The sequence below is a fragment of the Xenopus laevis genome, chromosome 2L, assembly GCF_017654675.1.
Source record: "Xenopus laevis strain J_2021 chromosome 2L, Xenopus_laevis_v10.1, whole genome shotgun sequence".
In the NCBI taxonomy this organism is placed as follows: domain Eukaryota; kingdom Metazoa; phylum Chordata; class Amphibia; order Anura; family Pipidae; genus Xenopus; species Xenopus laevis.
Genome location: NC_054373.1, coordinates 32155227 through 32175336, shown reverse-complemented (window position 1 = coordinate 32175336; position 20110 = coordinate 32155227). Strand labels below are relative to the sequence as shown.

General features: G+C 40.6%; 2 protein-coding genes across 2 annotated transcripts; both read left to right on the top strand.

Annotated features, from left to right (window-relative positions):
- The first annotated feature begins 1689 nt into the window (after positions 1 to 1689).
- Positions 1690 to 8294, top strand: LOC121399837 (tumor protein p53-inducible protein 13-like). The gene is made up of 8 exons (XM_041581684.1): positions 1690 to 1921; positions 2847 to 2882; positions 3619 to 3677; positions 3869 to 3947; positions 5002 to 5130; positions 5575 to 5781; positions 6229 to 7120; positions 7598 to 8294. The coding sequence occupies exons 3-8, from the start codon at positions 3637 to 3639 to the stop codon at positions 7705 to 7707; spliced, it is 1458 nt and encodes a 485-aa protein (XP_041437618.1). The 5' UTR covers positions 1690 to 1921; positions 2847 to 2882; positions 3619 to 3636; the 3' UTR covers positions 7708 to 8294.
- Positions 8295 to 11331: 3037 nt separating this feature from the next.
- LOC121399839 (protein kinase C delta type-like) lies at positions 11332 to 16960 on the top strand. The gene is made up of 8 exons (XM_041581686.1): positions 11332 to 11801; positions 12152 to 12319; positions 12571 to 12662; positions 13532 to 13594; positions 14634 to 14772; positions 15450 to 15641; positions 15916 to 16044; positions 16823 to 16960. Exons 1-8 carry the CDS (start codon positions 11421 to 11423, stop codon positions 16937 to 16939), a joined length of 1281 nt encoding a protein of 426 aa, XP_041437620.1. The 5' UTR covers positions 11332 to 11420; the 3' UTR covers positions 16940 to 16960.
- Positions 16961 to 20110: the final 3150 nt, after the last annotated feature.

Here is a 20110-nt window from a genome sequence, read left to right as displayed (position 1 = left end):
GCCATCTCCGCAAAACCCACAAACCTGAGGTTGCTGCGTCGCAGCCGGTTCTCGAGGTCATCAGACTTACGTTGGCACTCTTCCAGTAGTCTCTTCACTGCGCGATACTGGTCAGGGATCTCCCTGCACGAGTCTTCCAGGTCGCTGACCCTAGTTTCAACAGCTGTTGTTCTCTCTCGCAACTTCTGCATGTCCTGCTTTATGATGGACAGGTCAATCTTTATTTCTTCCGTCCTGGCGTTAATGAGGGTTGTGCAGGCTGTGTTGGCTGCCTTGATTTCCGACATCACGTCTCTTAAGGTCGGTTCCCCCTCTGCCTGGGACTGATCTAGCGCTTGGTTCCCGTCTTCCACTGATTCAGAGGCATCGCTATCCGCATCTTGTCTCGGGTCCGTGCGCTTCCCGTGTTTGGCCTTGTCTCCGCCATTTTGAGGTGGGTCTCTGGCGTACCTCTCAAGACGGGCCGCTGCCTCTGAGGACCGCTTATTAGCTCGGTTTTGGCCCATGAGTAGTCTCTCCGGTAGGGCTTGTTGGTTTCCGTGCTCCAGCTCCGTTTCTCACCAGAAATATCAGGGATTACCGGGTTTAAAACAGGGTTTGGTGCGGAGCTCCGATTTCTGCGTGCACTCACATCAGTGGTCAGACCACGCCCCTCATGTTTATTTTTATTAGAATATTCAGAACACATTCTTGAAATAGCAGTTGGTACAGTATATAATGCTATGGAGACGTATGACCTGTTTGTCTTATTTTACATCTCTGAGATAATATTTAACTATATACTGTAGGTCATTAGTTATTTGCTATACCAAGTAAGGATTCAGCTGACATCAGAGAGATCATGGGAAATTTGGCCACTTCTGTGGATAGGAAAGTTGTATAAATACCGATTATTTGGTAAATGCCTTTCAATGAGATCACTTGTTGTGGTTCAGTCCTTTTTCAGAATCACTGCTGACCCCCATCAACTTTTATATTGGATTATCAATTCACCTAGTTATTCAGCTTTTTATTCAGCAGACCTCCAAATTGCAGTTTCAGCAATCTGGTTGCTAGGGTCCAAATTACCCTAGCAACCATGCATTGATTTGAACAAGAGACTGTAATTTGAATAGCAGAGGGCCTGAGTAGAAAGATTAGTAATAAAAAGTACATTAACAATACATTTTTTTAGACTTATAGAGCATTTGTTTTTTTAGATGGAATCAGTGACCCCCATTTAAAAGCTGGAAAGAGTCAGAAGAAGAATGTAAATAATTCAGAAACTATTAATATAAATAAGACCAATTGAAAAGTTTCTTAGAATTAGCCATTCTATAACATACTAAAAGTTAACTTAACTCCCTTTAGCAAACTGCAGTAGCCAGAGAGCCCTTGTGCTATTGCTTCTTGGTACTTCAGCCCCTAAACCATTGTCCTTTATTGGCATTGCACATAAACCACTTTAATAAAATATACTGGTATAGGATTTATTATCCACAATGCATGGTACTTCTGCATAAAGGATTCTTGGTTAATTGAACCGCAACATTTTAAGTCTAATTATTTATACATTAAATAACCTAATAGGATTGTTTTACCACCAATATGGATTCATGCAGCCTGGTTACCATCAAGTACAACTATTGTTTTATTATTACAGAGAAAAAGGAAATTCCTTTTAAAAATTAAAATAATTTTCTTAAATTGCAGTCTATGGGAGATGGGCTTCCTGCAATTCCGAACTTTCTGGATTTTGGGTTTCCGGATTAGGAATCCATAACCAAAGTGCTGCTATAATGAATATACGGTGGTGTAAGTGCTTTTATTCTGCTCTTTAGACTTATCGGATTTCTTTTCATTGCAGTTGAATATTCATGTGGACCTTCCAGACAAGAGTGTGTATACATGTCCCGGGAGACACTGGCCTTTTCCAGTTCAGGTATGAAATTCTCCAGTATTTCTGCAGTTTGTACAGGACTGACTGCACTCAGTGTTACTTTCACTTCACTTCTGCAATATTTTCATCTTCCAGCGTTTGCATTACAGAAATAAACTCAGCTTCTTTGCTTCCAATGCGGAATGTGCTACGTTTTTTTTTATTTTAACAAAAAGCATTGTTTTTCTACAGATTTAGGGCTGAGACAGACAAAAAGATACGTCTGTCTCAGACGAAAAAATAGCTCTTCTTCGGGCAATAATCTCCCTGAACTGCCTCCCTGCCGGCTACAATCTAAATTGCCGGCGGGATGGCATTTGGAGCACCTTCGTTTTCCAAAGTCGCCCGAAGTTGCCTCAATTTAGATTCTAGACGATGGGGAGGCCGTTCAGGGAGATTAGTCACCCGAAGAAGAGAGATTTGTCGCCGGGCAACTAATCTCCCCAAATCTTCTCATCTGTCTCTGCCCAGCTAACAACAGCTAACAAATGTTACCATTTAATTATGGGTTGGGATAAAAAATATCAATCACAGTAACTTAATAGCCTGAAGAAAAAGCACTGATAAAGCTCTGTGGGTGTTTGTTCCATTCAGGTAGCATGTGTTTCTACTCTCAGTTTAAATAACTTGTGTTTAGCATTTGCATCATAGTGACACAGTGAGTAGCCCTGTTGTCTTGCAGCGCTGGGCCTTGGTTTGATTCCAGCCAGAAAACTGTCTGCGAGGAATTTGTATGCTCTCCCCTTGTTAATTGGCGCCTGATAGAACCGACCGTTGTGCGTGTGAATGCGATAGGCGCCTTAGATTGTAAGCTCCACTGGGGCTGGGACTGATGTGAATAATGTATAATATCTGTAGTGGGCTGCAGAATATTTGAGTGCATTGTAAATAAAGGATTATAATAGTAAAGTTGTCTGTCTCCCCACAGGTGTTTCCAAGCATTACCACTCATTATGAACCGGAGGTGAGATCACAGAGTACTCAGGCAGGTAGAGCAGTGAAAGTAAAAATATTATTAGTATCTGTGGGTTCCAGCTCAGTGTTGGTAAATGAAGGCATATTGGCAGGGATACTTCTTGTTACAAGATAGAGATGTCGGCTCGCACACCCAGGCCTTCAGTCAGGATAGCCAGGTGCTCAATGCTGGAGGGATCGGCACCCTCCCCAAGGTCAATAGTAGAAATACACTGGCACACACGGCAATTCAAAAAGGGGAATCCCTTGTGTCTTTATTTGCAGAGAAGCAACGTTTCGGGGTAGTACCCCTTTGTCAAGCATGACAAAGGGGTACTACCCCGAAACGTTGCTTCTCTGCAAATAAAGACACAAGGGATTCCCCGTTTTGAATTGCCGTGTGTGCCAGTGTATTTCTACTATTGACTTCTTGTTACAAGCCTGTTGTATAAGTACAACTACTATTTTAGTTGTAGATTCCGTTTTTTTTAAAATAGGTTTTTATTTTTAATTCAAGGGGAGGAGAAAACAGTAATACAAACTAACAATGGCTCACATCCAGGATTCATAACATATACATACATCTGCAAATTCTACTTTATAGGGGTACAGCAAGCTCAGCTTTATCATTGTAACCTTCATCATTAGCTCTAGATTCCTTTTAATTTAACCGGGAACTTTTGTGGATGTAGAGAAAAGAGGTACAGTCAGTTGCCAGAGCACCGAAATTTGCTCTTTTCTTGTAGAAGTCACACGGCGCCTGTATGGACACTGAGATAGTGTATGCAACCCCGATTCCCAACAGGTAAAATCATTTCTTGTGTCTGCCAGATAGATGGGAGCCTTTCCCAAGTGTACACAAAGTAGAGACTGGTTGATATAATACAGTGTTTAATGTATGTTTATATTTTTAAAAGGGAAATGTCCAAATGTAATAAGGAATATATATCTATATGGATCCTATTGTCACACAATCTATATATTTGCTTTTAAAAGTGGCGTGCACCGTCCAAAATGGGCCAGATATGGAGAGTATGCGTATTGTCCCCCACAGCGCTGGCTGCATAACCTTGAGGTAGGACATATTGTGATTTTATAAAGCTTTATGGGGAATGAATCAAATGGTTAATAACATTGCAGTACAACTTAGAATTCCATACTAAAAGAGAACAGGGTTTGATTATAGAGAGCTGTAATCTTAGTGTTTTAGTTAAAGGGATACTGTCATGGGAAAAAATTTTTTTTTCAAAATGAATCAGTTAATAGTGCTGCTCCAGCAGAATTCTGCACTGAAATCCATTTCTCAAAAGAGCAAACAGATTTTTTTATATTCAATTTTGAAATCTGACACGAGGCTAGACATTTTGTCAATTTCCCAGCTGCCCCATGTCATGTGACTTGTGCCTGCACTTCAGGAGAGTAATGCTTTTTGGCAGGCTGCTGTTTCTCCTTCTCAATGTAACTGAAGGAGTCTCAGTGGGACATGGGTTTTTACGATTGAGTGTTGTTCTTAGATCTACCAGGCAGCTGTTATCTTGTGTTAGGGAGCTGTTATCTGGTTACCTTCCCATTGTTCTTTTGTTTGGCTGCTGGGGGGAAAAGGGAGGGGGTGATAATCACTCCAACTTGCAGTACAGCAGTAAAGAGTGATTGAAGTTTATCAGAGCACAAGTCACATGACATGGGGCAGCTGGGAAATTGACAAAATGTCTAGCCCCATGTCAGATTTCAAAATTGAATATAAAAAAATCTGTTTGCTCTTTTGAGAAATGGATTTCAGTGCAGAATTCTGCTGGAGCAGCACTATTAACTGATTCATTTTGAAAAAAAAAATTTTTCCCATGACAGTATCCCTTTAAACAGAAAAAATTGTAAGTTAACCACATGTCCCATTATACTATCCACAGATAATATACTGCAGGGCAGTGCATATTCATTCTTTTTTTTATGTGGATCTGCTCCAGTTTTTGTTATTGGTGTATAGTCAGCCGTGGGAGTCACACACTCAGTCTGATCAGTTCCTGGCCAGTACAGAGCAATTATAGAATTGATAGGGTAGGATTCCTGTTAGCATAAAGATATTTACAAGTTTGGGGGTGTTGAATTCTCTCTACCTTTATGTCTTGCAGCATGGAGGGGTTGTTTTCTTGTACCATCCCTGTGTTCACCCCAAGCTGAAAAAAGCACTTGTCCATGGAGCTCGCTCCTGCGTATACAAGCACATAATCACCCCTCACATGAACCTTTCAACTGAACGGGTATGGAATTTGTTTTTACTGACTTTAAGGGAGTCCCAGCACTGAGAATGATGATCTATTGGCCTGTCATATTGGAATTTATTTTTTAAAATATGTGCATGAAATGCACATCTATGGTTACATTTTATCCTTCAAATTTCATTGCTGGAGTAACCCTGTCATTTGCATATTTATTTTGTATACTTTTTTGATGGAAGGATATACAAGCAATTTGTCATGATGCTCTTTCTCCCTTTATTATAAAACCTATATGTGCATTATTTCTTTAGGGTAGAATCAGTTTTCCTTTTTTTTTGTTACAGTTTTACAGGAACGGCCTTTAATACTTGGCCTATTACTGACATTGGTGGTTTTGCTGTGGGTTGTATGAATTACCTTGTAGCTTTCAATGAAGCGTTTATGTCTTATCATATTATGCTCTGGCCTGTTGTGTTCTTTCTTCAGCCTCTTGCCCTGGTCACCTGGGGCTCCACTCTGGAGATGTCACATATAGATCTCTGTGAAGTTAGAAACTGGCTAACGGCCAACATGGACAGAACTAGAGAACGAGAAATGGACATGGATGGTTCGTATCAGGACTTGCTTGTCCGGCCATCGTCGGTGTTCTTTGATAAACATGACAAGAAGCTTTGCCCCAAAATTTGCTGCCAGGTAAGAAACAAATCTCAAGTTTCGCCAATAGATTTTCACAGAGCTTTTCAATGCAAAGTCCTGGCTAAGACAGAAATAACACCTTACTACTGATCTTAGCAGGTTATTTTAATATTGTATTTCCCCATGTTTGGGCCCCGCAGTGATTCAGATAGCCGTGGGTATCCACAATGGTAGGTGGGCATTGAGCAGGTCATTGGCAATAGAGTGCAAGTATGGAGAGGATGTGGGTTGAATTACCTGCAGGTCAAGTCTAGAAGAACATTCTACTCTTATAAAGTCTGTTCTTGATGAATAGACCATAGTGTCTGCAAGCTTGTACTAGTTGTGACCAGTAATTATAATACTGTTTATATCAAAAGAGTGAGCCTTTTAATTAATGTATAACACATATTTGTATACAAGAACATACATCTCATATAAAATTACTTTTCTTTATATCTTAAGCAAGAAAACTGTGGTTTGAAGAGAAGAAGAAGGGACTCTGCATTACTTGGTTCTGCCCATATATTAGCAAGCACTCCTATTTATAATGCCAGTGCAAGAATAATGAACAGTACTGCAGTGTCAGTAGAACAAACAGCAGTTGATGCCAATAAAAGTCAGCCTGTAATCTCACACACAGTATTGAGGACTCCTTTATCATCTTCAACATCTGAAGATAAGGTTCACGTAACATTAGATCGGTCTGGTGTGTCCGAAAAAAAAGATGACCTTGTAGATCCAGATGGAAGCCGTTATATGGAGAGCAATGTTTCTGCTTTACTACCAGAATCCACCTTCATGAATATTTCCAAAGGCTCTCCTGACATGAACTTGAATTCTCCAACTGTACAGAGCAGGAACACATCCAATGATCTAGGGGGCAGCCAGACTGTGCCATCTCCAACTTCCATGCAAAAAGAGTCAGGCACTTCGACAACCCACAACAATAGCATTGCAGGAAAAACTACTGTTGAGGGCCCAGGTACTGCAACAACCACCCAACAAGAAGAAAAGATGCCTGAGCCTCCTGTGGGCCTTTCATCTACTACTGCTCCCAAACCAACTGCTGCCGTTATAGAAGAAAAAGAAGAGTGCAGTTGCAAGCACGAGCCAACAAAAGAGGCATCGGCTGCAGCACAGAAGGCTTCTGGTGTTGGACAAATAAAAGCCTCAGATGTGTTTGTGTCTACCCCACGAACAGAGGAGGCAGCATGGGCAGCTGCGTGTCTCACTTTCCTATTTGTGTTGTTGACTTTGTCTGTTTTGTACACACAACTCTACAAGAAGTTCCGCAAGAGCCAAAGTCTGTATTGGCCCCCAGAAGGAATTGCAGCTGAGACAGAGACTGTGGCTTGTGAGTAGAGAATCTGAGCATTGGAATAATTGGCAATAAGGGTGGATTGAATTTATAATCTGTTCACTATATAACACATTAGCCTAATTCCATGCGTGGCAGGTGGAGAAACAATCCTTGTTAACTCCTAGTATTCTTTTTAAATTTTTTTAAAAAAATGCTTAATAACTGAAAAAGCACCAGAATAAAAAATTACCCGAAAGGTGAACAACGCCTTAAAAGGAAGATTTACAGAAAACTAAAATGTTTAACAGTGTTATTGCACATATGTGTTGGGTTGGGATATTCCCAGCATGTGTTGGAAAGAATTGTGTATAAACTGCTGCTGTGTAATGCTGCTAGTTTGTCTTATTTAAGGAAGGCTAATATTATCGACATGAACCTGTAAGCGAGTCTGGCTTTTCATCTGTTTGCCCATAGTACTTTTAATGGAAAAGATGCTCCAATTAACCAGTTTTCTTTAATTCTATCCGGCAGCTGTTGTTAAGAGGAGGCTGATGCCAGGTCACTCCAAGAGGAAGAAGTGGATTAAACACAAGAAAACACCAGTGCTTCTATATGAAAGTTTAAGTGAGAGTTCAGAGTAGAGTATTTCATATCTTTGACTACTCTGTACAAATGCACTTTACATCATTGGGTGAACTGCACTCTGGTAAAGGGCATCGTAACTGAGGGATCCAGAATGAAGTCTGTAATCGGAGCCAATGGAGAACCTTGGATTTTTTTTTCTCTCTGTCTCCTAAAATTGGACATGTATCACTTTTAGTTAGATGCCAGGAATCTACAGCTGTGTGTAAAGAATGATGAAGTGAATATAACGTTTCTGAACAGTATCTCAGAGTCTTGTCCATCACAGGATCTTTTGTATAGACTGCCTTCATTTAATTATTGTGCCATGCAAAGTCTGAGCCAAATTATTTCCCTATGGTGCTTGTTTCTCAATGTACATTTCTGTACCCACGTTTTACATATCCGCCCCTGCATACTCTCTCAGCCAATCATTTATACCAGGTGCTCTGTGTGGCTTCAGTACAAAATGGCAAAATCTGTAGCAGGTGGTTCTATACAGCAGCCCATAATTGTATATCTTTCTGTATGTAGACGGTAGGTAGATCTAAATTTTAGGTAAATATTTATAAATATATTTATTTTTATATTGTTTGTAAATGTATTGTAACATGATTGCTTATTGTATAGTTTAATAAATAAACCTACTGTCTATGCTACAATTATTTGTTGTTTTTATGCTTTTTTTGTGTGCTTAACATATAATAAAAATTACATTCGGGTATTGCAATCCTATATTCAGATGGTACTGACTAAGCATGAAAATGACAGGGGAACATCAAGGTATAACAAAGTTGTTTCTGCCTGGTCTCCCGTCTTCCTTACACTTCCTACAGAGATCCCAAGATGGAAGAGGAGATAATTTATGTCTCCTAAACGTTCTATCATGCTGTCTAGGGAAGTTAAGGGATATGGAGACCCCCAAATTTCTTTATCTATTGCTTTAGCTTGGATTTTGCAAGTAACAAAGACCACTTTTGCTCTTTTGAGTACATCTATAATGCAACAACAGCAATGGATTTGGCACAGTAAACCAATGTAAAGTGCAGTTATTTAATGGGGTAGTAGACTAATAATTATTACATTGCCCTCTTGTGTGCTTCATGAGCTAAGTGGGCAGTCAGTGCTGAAACACTGCATGGCTTTTGTATGTAGCTTGTATTCATCCACTGCCCTCCTTGCATCTCTTTCCTACCTCCATGATCCTTCACTTCAGCCATTCTCCATCAGTTCTGTGCCCTACAGGTGTTGGATGGCTTTTAAGCAAGGGATAAAACACAAGGTTTCTGAAAACAGTTCTTAATCCAAACTTAATTAAGGGACTGGTCCAACTGACATCTGGGAGTCAGGAAGGAATCCCCCCACCCCCAGGGCAAATTGGTGAGGCTTCAGATTGGTTGTTTTTTTTGCCTTCTCTGGATTCAATAGCAGTTGTGCATGTTGCACTTGATGGACACATTTTTTTCTTTTCAACCTCATCTACTATGTTACTATGTGAGAATTGAATGCATGGAATTTCCTGATGCAGTTAAAAAGTAATGGTCACACATTTCAGATGGATAATATATAATATTAGCTGCTAAGAGGTGCTGTATTTATATAGCATTTGCCCTATACAGTTTTCCACATTACACATTAACATTAACTGGGAAAAAGAAGAAGCAATACAAAGCAGAGCCACCTATACATGGCACTCACAATAAGTTGCTTCTGTTTAGCGCTTTATTTTTTACATCAGTGCAAAAATATATAGAGCTGTTACATTTATCAGTGTCTATAAATCTTTCTATTTAGGAGTTTACAATGCAGTGCAGTGAAATATGGAAATGGTGAAGAAGGGTCTATAGATAAAGAATGTAGATAATTGTCAGCATGTCATGCTTCAATAAAGACATACGTCCCACTAAACCTCCAAAAAGGTTTGGAATTCTGGCAGCATAGATAGGCGCCATTTAAAATAGAAGTTCCTCTAAGCAACAACTTGGTGTTTGTCCAGATAATGGCCACCAGCCTACTAATATGTGGGAACTGTTGAGGTAATCAGCAACTTCCAATTTCCCCTGAAGGAGCTGAAGTGAACACAGAATCTCAGCACAGTTCTGGAACTCTTGATACAATTAGAATCAATCAGTGTAGATGTAATACAACTCTGTTAGCAGTTCCATTTGATAACCCTTGTGGACTGCAGGGATTTCAGCTCTGCCCCTTAATGTTTTACTAATAAATCATATTCTCAACTTGATAACTCCCAATCAACTTTAAACATTTGCTCTTAGAGAAGTTTTCCTTCTCTGTAGTGCCATAGCAATGTCCTCTGAAATGCCAATGGCTCTCTAGTGCTTGCATGTCACTCCATGTTGCCTGCTCATGACACTGCTGGTGGTCACATGACTCACCTAGTTCAGTTACCTGTTCAGTTGGTTCAGGCCAACTGCCTTTTGGACAGTGAGGAGAAGAGACATGGAGTGAGAGTGGCGATAGATAAAAGTGGATAAATTGAGATAGAGCTTAAATAAAATTTAAAAAAAACAGTATAGGAGGAGAGATTAACATGGAGGTGAGAAAGAAGAGGAGTCGGAATTCGGAGGAGGAAGGACAAGGTGAGAAAAGGAGATGGAGTGATGGAGATTTAGAAGAGAAGAAGAAAAGCCTGGTGAAAAAGAAAACCAGTGAAGATGGGGGCAGTAAAAGGAGAAGGAGAGAAAGAGAGCTGGAAGAGAAGAAGAAAAGCCCCAAAGAAAGGAAGACCAGTGGAGATAGGAGCAATAGCAGAAGGGGTGATGGTGATTTAGAAGACAAGAAGAAAAGCCTGGTGAAAAGGAAGACCAGTGAAGATGGGGGCAGGAGAAGCAGTGAAGGACAGATAGAAGAGAGGAAAAGCCCCATACAAAGGAAGAACTCTGGAGATTGGAGCAATAATAGAAGGAGTGAAGGTGAGTTAGAAGATCAGAAGAAAAGTCAAATGAAAAAGATCAGTGTAGATGGGGGCAGTAAAAGGAGAAGGAGTGAAGGACAGGTAAAAGAAAAGGAGAAAAGCCCCATGGAAAGGAAGACCAGTGAAGATGGGAGAAATAAAAGGAGAAGGAGTGGAGATGAGTTAGAAGAGCAGAAGAAACACCCCATGGAAAAGAAGACCCGTCAAGATGGGAGCAATAAAAGCAGGAGGAGTGAATTAAAAGACAAGGAGAAAAGCCCCATAGAGAAGAGTCAAAAGTTACAGTTAGAAGAAAAGAAAAGTCAGTTGGAAAAGACCAGTGAAGGAGTGAATAAGGATCAAAATCAAGAAGTCCAGAGGATCCCTTAGAAGGTAAGAAAACACAGTTGCAGCTTTTATGCTTAATCTCTCCCCTAACTTTCTAATAAGAAGTGGCCCCATAGGATTTATCTGCCCTAACTTGCTGGGATGTCTTTTTAACAGGATTTCTGCAAATAATATGTTTGCCTGATGGTTATAGCTTGCTGATTTACCCAAGGTCTTGTTCTTATTAAAAATTACCCATCTATTTATTCATTCTTTCTTCTTTTTTTAATCTTGGTATGAAACTAGGGCTGGTTTACTATAAGGGAAAATAAAAATCACCAGTGATATTGCCAGTATCAACCAATCAGGGCTGGTTTTCTATTGTATAGGAAATTAGTAATATCAGTGATGATGCCAATGTCAACCAATCAGAACTGCTTTCATCTTCTACCTTGGATGTAACTGTTCAAATCTAATTACTGATTGATTCTGATGAACATCACTATCACTAATGGTCTGCCGTGTCAATATGTCAGAAACCCAGGCTTCCAGCATTTCTCAATATATAATCAAGGGTTTAAGTTTTCTGGGAGATGTATTCATGGGGGCATCTGGGGGAGGCACATAGGTGTAGGTGTCCCCTCTCCAGTCCCCTTGTGCTGCCTCATATTAAGGAGCCCTGCCTTGTGCTTGCTGATGGGTTTATTAATATATGCTATGTACAGGTTATTTGTAATACAAGGTACTAATGGAGTTTTTTTCCTAGGTGGAAGCGCAGCGAAGAAACTCTGTGTGGATATCAGCAGACCTGTCCCCCTGGATATTAAGAACTACAGGTTTTATTCAGAGCTGGGAAAAGGAGGCTTTGGCCGGGTAAGTGAAAGGCTTCCCAGGAATGATTTCTCTTGGTATAAATCATAGGGAAGCAGAAAACATAGGCGAGAATAAAGTAGTTTAGTATTATTACTCACTGTTTTGTAAATACAGTTCTGAGAAGATCATTATAAAGTGGTGATATAGAATGGGACATTTATGTTGGGGAAGGAATCACTGGAAGATACTATTTCTAATTAATTGGGGAGACTAAACCTCCCGAAATCTTCATTATTCTCCACCTATGGTGTAAAGTGAAAACAGATAACTTTTTCATTTTAGCCTCTCAGTGTTTAGCGTTTACCTTTACATACACCATGTCATATCTAATATTTGCCCTTCGTTATTAGGTGATGTTGGCTTCGTTTACACCGAAGAAGCAACTGGTAGCAGTAAAGATCATGCAGAAAAGTCCAGACAAGAACAACTTCAACATCATGATGAAGGAGGCCCGAGTGCTGTCGGTCGCTAGAGGAAGCACATTTTTATGTCATTCCTACGCAGCTTTTCAATCAGAGGTAAATACTGTTATTAATTGCATATCATCTCTTTAAAGGGAATCTAGCATTTAAATGAACTTTTTAGCATGATTAGACCAGTTCAAACTATGCGGTGGGGTCTCATTTGCTCCTCATACATGGCTGTTTCTATATCTCCATGGAGCGCCAAGATGTTGCTTTCCACTTATTCACATTACCACTTCTTTTCAGAAAGCTTTAAAGTTTTAGGATGGGTTAGGTCTCACCTTCTTCTATTCTCTCTTTAACAGCTGGAATCCTTCTTCGTCCTGGAGTATGCCAGCGGGAAATCTTTAATGCAAATGATTCTTCGCAAAGGAAATCTGCCAATGGCAAGAATCATGTAAGTGACATTAGGACCCATTTACAGTACATGGGATAGGGAGCAAACTGGAAAGAATAGGTGCAGCCCACCATGTTTTTCATACTTTGCTCACTGCCTACCTCTTAGTCCTTAATAGGTCTTTGTTCTCCACAATGGCAGCAGTGTATTACTGAGGGACAAGCTTGAGTAGCAGTGTCCCCTTTCCTGCACCCTAACTTGTGTTTCATTCAGGTGCTCTAGTTAAGTGGGTGCAAGATGCGGCCTGGCCCTGTACCCTTGCCATAGATAAGTACAGGGCTGCTTTGTACCTGAATTATATTAATTGTTATTACAGAGAAATTGGGGTACATATTCCAAAGGTCCATGTAGTACTTATTTGTCTGTATAAGCTGCCCACTTAATGAATTGTGTTCTGCTGCATATTGTCAGGCCCAGACTGGCAATCTTGAGATTCTGGCCAATGCGAAACGAGTTGCTAAAAGATGCCATAGACTTACAATATCACCCCTCCCAGCGCCCCAACCAATGGACCATTTTTCATTTCTTTGGTTCAACCTTATTAATAAGAACATGAAAAGTTTTTAAGGAATTTTAGCTGGATCACTTTAATGGATTTTCTCTGGGACAGTGTTACTAGAGCTCTTTTATAAGTGGAAAACGCTGGGCACTTCAATGGGCTGAATTTGTTCCCATAACAAGTTACATATGTAGCATGTTTGCCTGTGCTGTCAGTAAGACGTGTTCTGCACCCTTTTGTATGTTACACTTAGATATTTGCATCAGATGCAAGCACAGAGAACACTGCGAGGCAACTCTATAGTTAACTGTAACAAATCCTATGTAATGAATGTGATATAGGAACGATGATGATTTTCTTTTTGTAAAAGGTTCTACACAGCGGAGATGGTGGTTGCTCTCCAGTTCCTGCACTCTAAGGGCATCATTCATCGGTGAGTAAATTCTCAGTATATTGTGTTGTCTCTATGTGCTTTCTGACACATAGATTCACTGAGTGATGATGGACTGTCACCACTACATGTGCTGTAGGCAAGCATTTCCCATAGTAGCTACTCATCTCTCCCAACTCGTTTTTAAATTAGTCAATACAAGAAAGCACTTACACAGTCAGACTGCAGGGTGCGGTTAGAAGTCATGGGACCCCCATACTACATAGAACTTTCCCATACAAGTCCAGGTTTTTATCCCACTGCCAGGTTGGCCCCTCACCCCTGTGGGAGGTGGGCAAATCCAACAAAGTAGAACATGGCCCCAATTAAAAGAATGTAGAATATTTTACAGAACACACACTCCGTTCTGCTCAAACATGTCAACATCCCCACCCAGGACCACCATGAGAAATCACAGGGCCCCATACGACAACATTTCCTGGGCCCCCTGGGCTGCGCCCACCGCAAGCCCCACCTAAAGGTCCGCCCTCCCCACCACACAGTAAAAAAAACAAGAAAAATATTGGTGGCTAGGGTTCCCACATGTTAATAAAAAATAAAAAGATATTGGTGGTCCGGGCCCCCCATAAAAATATATTGGTGGCTAGGACCCAACATGAGAAAAAAAAATTGGTGGCCAGGCCTCCCCCCCCCACATTATAAGAAAATTGGTGGTCAGGGCCCCTTAAACATCCATGCCTTCCCGAAGTCAGCAGGTCTCAAAAAGCAGGGGGGCCCGGCTAATCAAGTAAGTGTGGTGTGGCCGGGGCCCCCCTTACCCTCGGGGCCCCATACAACTCTCCCCCCTGTCCCCCCCTGATGGCTGCCCTGTCCCCACCCAAATGCTACTAATTCCCTCTGCAGGTCCAATATCTTTTTTATTCTATGAATTGTACCTTCACATTTCCTTGGGTTCTCTGTTACTATGGGCCCCCTGCAGGATTCCCACTCTGATGGCAGCCTACTTATAGGGGCAGTGGAGGGCAATGTTGGTCCCGAGAACTGTTACCTATTTAAATTGCTCCTAATTCTTATCCTACAGTGACCTGAAACCTGACAACGTGTTGGTGGACAGATACGGCCATATCAAGATCTGTGACTTTGGCCTCGCCGCAGAGAACATCTTCGACCAGACAAGAACCAACGGAGTAATAGGAACCCCTGGATACCGCGCACCAGAGGTGACAACAAGCATTTAAAATACAAACATATTCACCTTTAATTTAACCTTTAGTCTCATGCAGAAATATTCGGAGACAATTTGCAATTGGTCTTCATTTTGAATGATTTAGCTTTTTGTTCAGCTGCTCTCTATTTTGGAGTTCCAGCAGCTATCCGGTTGCTAGGGCTCAATTTAACTTAGCTACCAGGTGCTGAATTGAATGAGAGCCTGGGAAATGAAAATGAATGGGCCTGAATATAAAGATAAATAATAAAAGTTTCAGTAACAACAAAACTGTAGCCTTACACTGCAATATGATTTTGGCTGAAGGGCGTCATTAACCCCCATCTGAATGCTGGAGAGAAAGGCAAATAATTGAAAAATTATAAAAGATAAAAAACTAAGACCAAGGCAAAGGTTGCTAAGAATGTGACGTTTTATAACATACTAAGAGTTGACCTGAAGGGGAAAAACAACCCATTTAAATGAGAACAGCATCTCTGATAATACCACACGTATTTGATCTGTGCTCATTTAATATTAATTAATATTATTAATATATTAATTAATAGTAATACAGAAGTTAAATGTAATCCATCTGCAATTTAATATGGAAATAACATGTTATTTTGTGTTCTGCAAGTAGCCTATCAAGTTCATGACTCATGTTTTCTCTGTAATCATTTTGTTTCATAGGTTCTATCAAAGGCAGAGTATAACGCAGGCATGGATTGGTGGTCTTTTGGGATTACCATGTACCAAATGGCCACGGGCAGCTTGCCATTTTCACCTACAGGCAGTATTTTAAGGCAATTCTTTGCAATAAAGAAGAATACGCCGTATTACCCATATTATATGAGCAAGGAAATGCTGGACCTCCTGCCAAAGGTAAATATCCAGAGCCAGATTTACATAGCAGACGCCCCTCAGATTTTCATCCTTCATCATCATTCATCTTTTTCACCAGAGCAATGGGGATTGGCGCACAGGAAATTTAAAAAAACTATTGTATCTCATGTGCATCCCCAGTGTTTCTGAATCATTGTGGGTGTGGTTGGGCAGCATGCCGCCCCCTAAAATCCTGCCACCCTAGGCCCGGGCCCTAGTGCTAGGAGGTACATGACACAGCACCTGCAATATTAGAATTTATGTTTCTTTTTAGCTTTTGGAGATGGATGAGAATCAGCGGATCGGTGTCAACGGAAACATCAGGGAGCACGCTTTCTACAGCACAGTGAAGTGGGAAGAGCTGGAGAACCGGAGAGTGAAGACCCCTTTCCAGCCAGGAATGGTAAATACATGTGCTATATATGATACATCCACCCACTCTCACACTGCAGAAAAACTGCTGCTCTTTTTTACTCATCCACCACTTGGTAGGCCAGAGGTCTTCGGAGCTTTTGGGTTAAGGCTCCCAACATTGGTTTGGGATTCACTTAGATATGAAAACATGTTGCTAACAGTAACTTTCCCAAAGTTCTAGTTGTATCCAAGACTGATAAAACACAATTCACCTTCAGACTTCACCCAAACTGGACTTCAGCTTGGTCTGCACTGTGGTAATCACTGTAACAAGGACAGATAATCACGTGTCCATAGTGAGGTTAATGGGTCCCTTATTCATTTATTGACCGTTACCTTTTTCAATAGCTCATTCCTTGGCCCTCAGAAACTTTTTGTAATTTTATATCTAGTATAGGTAAATATAAAAAACAACCGGACTTGCTGAGTTGAAGATATTTCACTACTCATCCGAGCAGCTTCTTCAGCTCTTCAATGATTACTCAGCAAGTCCAGTTGTTTTAGATTTACCTATACTAGATATACCATGACCTGGATGAATGAAAATCTTCATAGTCTTTTTGTAATTTTATTTCCAAAATAAAGTTGTTGGGTTTTGGTGGATAGTGATAGTCTGATTTTAACTTTCCCCTGCTTCTCATTTTTCTGGGCATTAATATCTGAATCCAGTAATCACTTTTTACAGATAATTAAAGCCACATATTAAGTTACGACTTATCTCGAGTGAAATGAAGTATGTAAGAAGCACCTTGTTTCCTTTCATATAGCCATCAGCAGATGACTTCACTGAAATCCCGCTGTCATTCTCCTCTCAAATTCGGAACGAGGAAACCAACTTGGCAGATTTCTCCCACGTGGATCCCAGCTGGAGTTGGCAGGAGTAAGGCATTGGTTCTAATATGGGAAAGCATCAATACTGCCTGGACAATACAACAACCTGGGCCAATTGACATCATACCCTCTATGGCAAGCTGCACCTCTCAACAACTCATCCACCTGCGTCTGCCATCAATGTCGCCGCCACACGGGATCCCTGGCTTTGACTTGGAGAAGAGAAAAAGAAAGAACGGAAGAGTTAACCATCGTGAGTATAAATGTTATATAAATGAGACAGTGTAGAGTAATGTAAAAGATTAGGCTGGTTTTAGGTCTTTAGATAAAATGTTATACAATAGTTTATGGACAGGATAATAGATATTATATAACTATTGACAGGCAAGCATCTAGAATAAGGTAGAAAAGAAAACATATGCTCTATAGAAAGTTTTCTTAAAATACATCTAAAATCATTTTCTTTTAGGGAAGGAAGGGCGGGTTGTTATCACTCAGCAGCCGCTGAGCTCCCTAATGGTAAGTAGTGGTAAGTATACCCCCTGGAGACCTGATTATATAGGGGTTTCTTGTTATTACCATTGTATATATATATGTGTGTATGTGTGTGTGTGTTTGAGAGTGAGTGTGTGTGTGTGTGAGAGTGAGTGTGTGTGTGTGTTAGAGTGAGTGTGTGTGAGAGTGAGTGTGCATGTCTATGTGTTAGAGTGAGTGTGCGTGTGTGTGTGTGTGTGTGTGTGTGTGAGGGAGTGTGTGTGTGAGAGAGTGTGTGAGAGAGAGAGTGTGTGTGAGAGAGAGAGAGTGTGTGTGTGTGTGAGAGAGAGTGTGTGTGTGTGAGAGAGAGAGTGTGTGTGTGAGAGAGAGAGAGAGAGAGAGTGTGTGTGAGAGAGAGAGTGTGTGTGTGCGCATCAGTTGAATTAGCTATTTGCAATGCTCACCCATTCCTTGAACAGGAGAACACTGAGTTGAATTCCCTTTTGGAATCCGCAGGCATTTCTGTATTGGAAATGACCTGTTCTCCCTTTCAACGAATCAGTCACTAGTATCAGGTTATTTTTATAACCTGGTGCTTCATTAATGGCATGCCAATACGGGAGCAATAGAATTGGACCCGTACACTCCCTATGTGGCATTGTATTTCCTTTACAAGGCTACTGTCGATCCAGGGACATGTCCGATTGCCATTTTGGAGTCAGGAAGGAATTTTTTTCCCCTTCTGAGGCAGATTGGAGACCGCCTCAGAAGGGGGTTTTTTGCCTTCCTCTGGATCATCTAAATTTATTTAATTGCAAATAATTGCCCATTAAAATATAAATATAACCTAAATACAACCCCACGAAAATGGAAAAGGCATGTCAAAAACTAAATTAAATAGGGATGTCCCAGGTTGACTCTTATAAACCATTAGTTAGAGGGGAGCAGGGTTCTTGAAGAGGCTACTAAAAGAAGAACTTAATAATTATAGCATGTGTGATATTCTGGAATGTGTAGGAATGTTGTATGGTTGTGTGAGATATGTGTGTGTGAATGCGAATATTGGCTCTGTCCAAAAAACCCAGGTCCATATTTAGAATAAATTGCAGGTCAGCTCAAGGATGGGGGGAAAGGTTCATAAACAGACTGGGGTGTATGACCCAAAATACCAACTAGGAACAAACGTCAGCTAAATAGGTCCATCATGATTCCTGTATCAGTACTGTGTGTATATCATCTAAACCTAAAAATCAAAATTTTAAACTAAATCTAAATATGTTTGAGTAAAAGTAAATGTAAATATGTAAAAGCCAATGATGTGTGTGTGTGACTAGTCAGATACCTCTCAGTATTTGCTGAAGAGGAAAGGTCCCATGACAGTTTATGTCACTCCATGCAGGACCAGAGAGGAAACTATTGCAGCAAGTGATAGGGTGAGCCATTTGCTGCAATAGATGTGTGAATGGACAGTAACAAGAGTTGAAGCCTTGACGTGGCGTTACTGCTCACATGGGTAACCATGTGCTAATTCAACCACTTGTGAGACTTGATTCTGACATGTTATTATTTATAGTATACAAAGTGCCTTCACCTCCTACTACTTAATATATTCCAGCTTTGTGCAGTGTTCATGAGTCATTCTGATCTATTCTTTTCAGTTTTCATGGTGGAAGTGGTGGAATATATATATATGAGTAACAGGGCTTTACAGCTCCAGCAGATCGTAACCAGAGAGCACTGTGCTTATTGCTGCTCGGAGGCTGCACAACAAGCTCTAACATTTAGGAGGAAAACTGATCCTTGTCTGTGTGAATGTAATAGATTTGATTGTGACCTTAGATTGTAAGCTCTGTTGGGGAAGGGACTGATGGGAATGATGTATAATCTCTGTAAAAGGCTGCTGATTATTTCAGCATGTTGTCAATAAAGGATGATGATAACAATATAGTTATCCATCTCCCCACAGGTGTTTCCAAGAATAACGATCCAAAAGGTAAGAGGCACAACTGTGACATTGTTTAAGCATCTGCACGGAAAAAAAAATGCTTTGTAAGGCTACAACTGTATTATTGCTACTTTTTATTGTTCATCCTTCTATTCAGGCCTCTCTTCTGTTCATATTCCAGGCTCTTATTCAGATCAATACATAGTTGATAGGGTAATTTAGACTTTAGCAACCGGATTCCTGAAATTGTAAACTGGAGAGCTGCTGAATAAAAAAAGCTAAATAACTCAAAAACCACAAATAATAAAAGCTAATTACAAATTGTCTCAGAATATCATGCTCTATATCATACTTACAGTTAAGTTAAAGGTGAACAACCCTTTTAAGATACATGAACGTTTTTAAATGGGTCTCTGTTGTGCCACATTTGCTATAATATATTGTAGTATATTTAGTAACAGTGTAAGGAACCAAAAGACTCCAGCCCAGTGAAATGTATTACTCGCCCACCCTATAGCACAGAGTTGGGTAAAACACTAAGCGCAGATTCACGAAGCGCTGAATTTGCGCTAGCGTCCGCTTCGCTCACATTGCAACACTTCATCAGGTTTAGATTCAACCAGGACAATGCTAATTCACTAAAATCCAAAGTTGCGTCCAGGGCACTGAACGCTTGTGAAGTAGCATTAGCGTTACTGCGGCAAGCGAAACAAACTATTTTTTGAGGAAGTTCTATCTACTCTATTGCACTTCGCCTGGTCTGAGGTGGTGAAGGCAAGTCTGGCGCAAGAGGTAACGTTCAGTA